Genomic DNA, 6,643 nt, shown 5'->3' on the forward strand with positions numbered 1-6,643 from the left:
CCGTAGTTTTTGATGATCCACGTTAAATTTGACACTCTGAGATTTGCAAAGAGGGAGGACAGAAACTGCTGTTAATTCAGGTGTACGAAGCACAGAAGATTGAAAAGTCAAAAGGCCATAACTGCTGTCAGGAGTGATTCCATTTAAAAAAAAAAAAAAAAGTCTGACTTTTAATATGATGACTTTAAAAAAAAAAGGTTGCAATATTTTTTTAAACACGGTTTCACATTTTCTTTCTGCTGTCGTGTGCGCACATGTCAAACCCATTTAAAATCTACTGCACAACACAAAACAAGACAATTACAGGAAGTTCCTGAAGTTACTTTTGGCCCTTAATCTTTTTTTGCATCGTGTAAAAGGTACGTACGAACAGTCGCGTGCCACTCCGATGAATGTCAGCTGCTTAATGCGTCATGGTGAGCAGCACCTCGATATCACGGGCAGAAAATGCAGTTGTTGGAGTTCAAAGACTTTATTGAAAATTCATACATACACATAAGGACCTTCAAGACTTCCTGTGGGCTCTGTGTCTGCCCAGTACAGAGAAGCACTTTTGAGAGTGCTGATGTGCAACTTTAACTTCCACCTCTTCCAGACAATGATAGTTTGGCATTATTGTGAACTTTGATTTTTGTGCCCCCCTCCCAGTTGGCAGTCAGTACAGAATAAACAAAAACTAATTCTGCTTGGTCGGCCACATGTAAAGGTTTCCTCTCAGACTTGCAGATGCCAACTTGAAGCAACCCAAAAACTGCCCAGTTTGAGGGAAGATCACGTGTGCAGCTTGAACAGAACGTCGCAAACCTTAGATGGCCGACGCGAAACAAAAAAAAAACTTTAACGAGCTTTAGTTTTGTCCTTGTGTGCATGAACAAAAAGGATGCAGCATTGCTTAAATATTAGAAGAAGAAAAAAAAATTAAAAAAAAAAATTCTAGTGTACTTGACAAGGGTTTGCGGATATAAACTGTTTAAAATGACGAAGGAATATCAGACGGACATAATTGTAAAAATCAGAGGAAATATGACAACCTTCACCACGCAATTCCATGAGCTAATGTTCTCATAATAAAACGTAGTGTCTGGGATTTGTCACAATTAAGCCACAGAGTTGATGAAAAAGGGATTGTATTGATCGGATTATTATGGCAGCGCTGGATGGGGAAATACAAATGACATGATTTATAAATAATATGCCAGCAGCTGTCCCTTGAGTAGATGCAACTACAAAGCAAAAAAGCAACAAAAAGGTCAAATGTACCAATGACAAGCGCACCAACTTGAAGTGGTGCTCAAGTAAAGAGTTTGTTGCAGTAGCCTTTGAACCTGTAGCCTATCTCCCAAGATATCCCCCTGCTGGTTTGAGTTGGACATACATTTAAAGGCCAGATTCTTCTGATATTCCCTAGTCCCTTGCAGTACGAGGGGAGTTTAGGCTTCCAGCTCCAAGCCCAGACCCAGCTTGTGACCTCCTGCGTTGATGTTCTTTCCGTCGACCAGGCCAGACAAGGTGAGCTTCACGCCTGCACGTGCAAAGAGGAACCGACGTTAACCATCCCAGTAAGCAAACATCAAAATCGCCCTGTCTCAAACACAGGTTGTGAGACTTGCCGGAATGCGGGTTTGCCTGGAAACATGCACGGTTACGTTTCGCTGTAAAAGTAATGAGCCTGTAGGAAACCAACTTACCTGGTCTGAGAGTTTGGGTGTAGCCAACACCAACAAGGCTATTGTTGTTCACTTTAGCCTGCAGGGTAAAAACAACATATTAAAGACAGTTAGGGGCAATTAATTACACAGGTTCCGGTCAATTTCCGTCCTTAACCACCCCAATCTGAAAGCCTCCGCTTCACTACTTACACTGATGGAGGCGTCTTTGTCCAGCTGGTATTTGGCTGCAATACCGAAGCGTGTGCTGTTGCTGCCGGCGGTCCATGCCAGGTTGACCGCCGTCTCCAGCTTGTCGCTCACCTTCTGATAGACCCCCCCCCCCCCCCCCCCCCCCCCCCCCCCCCCCCCCCCCCCCCCCCCCCCCCCCCCCCCCCCCCCCCCCCCCCCCCCCCCCCCCCCCCCCCCCCCCCCCCCCCCCCCCCCCCCCCCCCCACCGAATTCAGCTCCGTCATTACTGTTGAAGAGCATAAGGTAGAAGATATCTCGTTGCTACAGGAAACACAACTTGGAATTTCTAAATAAAAAGGGTGGTGGAGGAAACATTGGTTTCCGCTTTTGTGTGCTTTGGATTTCTTATTTTGTCACTAGTTTGGAAGTATTTTTGAAATGATTTATCCCAGAAAGGGATTGCTGTATGTTTGCTGGGTTTTTGTCGTTTTAGGCAGCGTTTGTGCAACATCCGATGCTTTGAACAAGACGTCGCATGTACAGTTAACTCTTGTTTGAGGCTCTGTTCAGTTACGAGTCGCCACTGAACAACTGGACTGAAGCGTTCATCCTGTTGGTGAAAAAAGTCAAACACAGGGGGAGGGGGGGAGCCAAACTTCATGTGAAAAGATCTCTGCTTACACATTGGTATGAAGCTGGAAGTCGCCTGTCTTGTAGCCAATGGCAAAGTTGTTCTGGGTCATTTTGGATTTGGCAGTGTCGAAGCTCATCTGGTAACCGGCGAGCCATCCCTCGAAGCCGACGACAGCAGCTCCGTGGATGGTGGGGCCAGCAAAGTCAAAGTCAACATCGCAGCCCATGTTGACGTACTCGCGCTTGTAGGCGGTCTTGACTTTGCCACTTTTCTTGCTGTGGATGAGAAAACAGGCTTTTCTGAATCTCTAACTAAAATCCTAGTCAAGCCCGATTTTAAAGGGCTGCTGCTCCATTCGACAGGGTACTAAAACTCTTTACAGTTTACCTGGCGGAAACATATAATGCTTACGGTAATAGAAACACACACAATTTATCTCAATGACCCAAATTATGAGTCAAAGTAGTTCAGCGTCATGCAATTCTTTCAGTTTTCCTTGTTCCTCTTAAAAGCTCTTAAAAGCATGTTGCACCTAAGGGAGGGAGAGGGGGGTGGGGGGTTGCAGCATCCAATTTGTGAGCCACAGCCTCAGATTCAAAATCCCCAAGATATAACTGTACACCTGCGCTCCATGCCAACTGGGAGCTCAAGTAGAAACTGAGAATTATGGCAGACTCAAAATTCTAATTTCTCAAACAACTGATCCCCCCCCCCCACCCTCCCTCTTTGATTTGGTTTGTAAACAAGCCTTTGGCTGAGCACTGGGCAGCCACCCTCACCAACCCGCCCACACACCATATGAAAGAAGACACGCTTCCCCTGGGCCGTCATGTGACCTATTCCTCGTGTGATTTACAACTCACGGAAACTTAAAAGACATTTAGGATTGCCCGAGCATCTGAGAACAAGAGTAAAACTGAGCATTTATTTCTTCTGGAGAGAGACAACCAATCACAGCGAGTGTGTTACAACAGACAGGCTCCACACTGGGACCAGGATCACGTGGCCAGCAAACGACACTTGTCTCAAGCATGTGCAGTAAAGATCAGGTTGCCATAATTACTTATATGGAGAGGCAACAGGCAGCACACGCCACACCTGTTTGGAGTTCCAGATAAATGAAAGCAGGTTGAACCACCATCTTACCCGGTGTTCGGTGAGAAGGTTGTGTCAAAAGTCAGCTTCAGTCCCTTGGCGATCTGCGAGAACCAATATGGGAAACAATTTGACATTACAGGACATGAACGCTGACTTGTTACTTTTCTTTTGGACACAAACCGTTCAATAAAAGGATCAGGAAATGTTTGAATATCTTGCTCACCTGATCTTCAATAGTGATTTCTGTTCCCAAGGTGTTGTCGGTGTTCCACTTCTCAGTGAAGGTCAGGCCGTATTCGGACCTTTTGTATTTAGTTTCCAAAGTGCCTGCGACTTTGCTTGTATCAGTGTTGGAGGAACCAGATGTTTTGAATTCCTGCAAGAAACAATTTTAGAGGAATGGGAATAACAACAAAAGCCAACTATTAATACATGTGCACTGACTTGCAGAGTTTGGCTAGGCTGTTAATTCTTGTTTCTTATGGTTAAAGCCAAAAAATTGCACACAAATAAGCCCAACTACTAATAAATAAATTGCCTAATTCATAAAATTGCCAATTCATATTAATTTCATTGCACTGGTCACTTTCTCCATTCATCCCAAACTGTATTATTTTTTTTTTTTTTTTTTGTATATAGTCTGTGTGTGTGTATTTATTCATTGCTCTTTTTCATATTGTGTGCACCTTTTTGGTCTTTCCATGCTGCTGTGACGACCGAATTTCCCCACTGTGGGATCAATAAAGTTAAAAAAAAAAAAAAAAAAATCAAAATTGTGGAGCTGATGCGACTGATCATTTTGACAGAAAATTAAGTAGCAACCTTGATAATCCAATAGGTAGTTTGTGAAGCAAAAATGACGCTATCACAGGTTTGGGCTTCACCAGGGGAGAAGTTTGTACCTCGGGTTGGATTCATTGTAAATTGATTACTATCAGGTTTCAGACTGTTGGGTCATACAAAAAAAAAAAAAAAAAGATAAGATGTGAAATAAGGCTCCTTTAGGCAACTACCAACCTTTATGGCTGTTGATACCATAAAGTGTAGTGACTATGAGGTCAGTTCTATTTGTCTATTCATAAACCACACGTGAAATGTCGAAAGAAATTAGCTTACCACTCCACTGGCTGACTTTGTCTTGACATCGAGCTTCACCAGGCCAAATCCTGAAGAAATGATTTGATTTACTCAGGTTATTTCAAAACTGCTCTACCAAAATCAACTAAACTTTTGCGGCACCGGAGTTTTAATATTCCTGTACTACTTGGTCCAACTGTAAGAAACCATACCATAGCCTTTGTTTAAGATGTCCTTGGCAGATTTGCCCAGGTCAGCATATGAGGGGGGCACAGCCATTGTATCTGTAGACAGGAGCAAAATACAATGGTTAAATTATTCTCTTGGCCTACAACGAAAAGTATTTCCATTTCACTGCATACAGTAACAAAAATGGAAAATATATGGACTTATATATATATATATAATTATATAAAAAAATATAATTATAAAAGTCCATGTGCATAAGGCTGATTTAACAACTGAAAATGCAAGATCTACAGATGAAAATGTTATGCAGCAAGACAGGAAAGTTTCTCTAAATGACTTGAATGGAATCAATATTTGGTTCCAAGATGCTGTCTTTAAAAAAAAAAAAAAAAAAAAAAAGGACAACTCACACCATCTATTGTATCTTAAGGTTGCAGTAAACAAAAGCCAGGAAGCGATGGGCACATTGTCGAAATTGGTCGATTACTAAAATAATAAATATGCTTTAAGTCTTAAATTAAAATTGGTAAAAAAATAAATAAAAAAAAAACGAAAGCATTTAATCTGAGCACGTCAGCAGTAACTGCATCGATCCTTTCTGCGGTTGCCACACCTGTTGAGAAGAAAGCTTTGCATTGCTGGGCATTTTCAACCACTCTCACCATCCTACTTTTAGGACCAGATCAATGAACAACCCCCCCACCCCCACCCCCACCCCCCTTATATCAAACCCCCTGTTCTCTTTATACGGGATGAGTTTCGAGTCACCAAGATTAGAGTGCACGTCGTTATATTTAGGACTTTCCCAGGCCCTAAGCGAGACGATCACAACACTGGTTTCGCTTGTCATCAGCGGGGTACCAGGTAGCCGCAGCGGGGTACCAGGTAGCCGCAGCGGCGTCTTGACAGCCGACAGACAAGGTTAACCGGGTAAGAGGGGAGCCATCTTGACGCACCGGAGCACCTCGCCGAGGCCTAACTTGCTCCTTTCCACGTGGAACTGGCACCCCGCAGCTGCCGGGGTAGCGGTAGAAGTACACGCCGGTGTCAATGAACGGGATGCGTTTGGTTAACGGTTCGCCGGAAGCCGTGAGCTACTTTACGCCAAGCGAACTAGGCCGAAGCGAGATCGACACACACACACACACACACAAAAATAGCGCTAGCGAAATAGTTTGAAAGTTGCAACTCATTTTCCTAGAGTGGCTTTAGAGAACACGCTGCGCTTTGTCGGAAGCATTCAAACTCGTAAGATAACACAAAGCCGGCCGTGTTTTTTTTAAACGCGGCGTGTGTCAGACGCGGCACGCTAAGCACTGCTAGCATAGCTTCGTTTGAACTTGCCAGCAGGGGTTACCGGCACGCGTAAAAGCGCGCTCGGACACCCGACTCTTCCTTCTTACCGGGTGGGGGTGGGGTTATATTTAAAGTGTCAGACGCGACTAAACGAGTCACTTACCGGTAGAAGACGGGAGCTAGCGGTAAACTGAAGCGACTTTACTGGAGATATTCCTTCCACACGCACACACACCGCACGGCCGAGGCAGGCGTCACCGGTTGGAGGGCGAGCTGAAGGAGACTCGCACCGCAATGAAAATCCAGACCTATCGCATCCCGGCTCAGGACCCCCGGGGTGGCCGCGTGACGCGCCTGAGTAGAAATCGTTTCGCGTCACTGTCGTCAAGCGTGCCGGCCGGAGTTGGAAGAAAGTATGAAAGCGAATTTACGAGACGTAAGAAAGTTAAAGAATAAAAATACAGAAAATAATGAGTGCATTTGTCGTTTAGGTTATCTGTCATAAACATTA

At 44.4% G+C, this 6,643-nt stretch overlaps 1 protein-coding gene across 1 annotated transcript; it reads right to left on the reverse strand.

Moving 5' to 3' along the window:
• Positions 1 to 453: 453 nt before the first annotated feature.
• Positions 454 to 6,429, reverse strand: vdac2 (voltage-dependent anion channel 2). The gene is made up of 10 exons (XM_069692766.1): positions 6,296 to 6,429; positions 4,860 to 4,931; positions 4,687 to 4,736; positions 3,794 to 3,946; positions 3,619 to 3,671; positions 2,520 to 2,747; positions 2,106 to 2,124; positions 1,860 to 1,991; positions 1,689 to 1,746; positions 454 to 1,522 (listed from the first exon to the last, which is right to left on the reverse strand). The coding sequence occupies exons 2-10, from the start codon at positions 4,924 to 4,926 to the stop codon at positions 1,431 to 1,433; spliced, it is 852 nt and encodes a 283-aa protein (XP_069548867.1). The 5' UTR covers positions 4,927 to 4,931; positions 6,296 to 6,429; the 3' UTR covers positions 454 to 1,430.
• Positions 6,430 to 6,643: the final 214 nt, after the last annotated feature.

The sequence above is a fragment of the Brachyistius frenatus genome, unplaced genomic scaffold (assembly GCF_029030835.1).
Source record: "Brachyistius frenatus isolate BFR_SWC_R1_liver_20210118 unplaced genomic scaffold, ASM2903083v1 Contig_13, whole genome shotgun sequence".
Lineage (NCBI taxonomy): Eukaryota > Metazoa > Chordata > Actinopteri > Embiotocidae > Brachyistius > Brachyistius frenatus.

Bases quoted from the DNA above. Each gene is read 5' to 3' on its own strand.
- vdac2 (XM_069692766.1), bottom strand. From the start codon at position 4,926: ATGGCTGTGCCCCCCTCATATGCTGACCTGGGCAAATCTGCCAAGGAC. The intron at 3,672-3,793 runs GTGAGCAAGATA...TGGTTCTCGCAG, and splicing joins AAATCACTATTGAAGATCAG to ATCGCCAAGGGACTGAAGCT. The intron at 1,523-1,688 runs GTAAGTTGGTTT...TTGCACGTGCAG, and splicing joins CACCCAAACTCTCAGACCAG to GCGTGAAGCTCACCTTGTCT.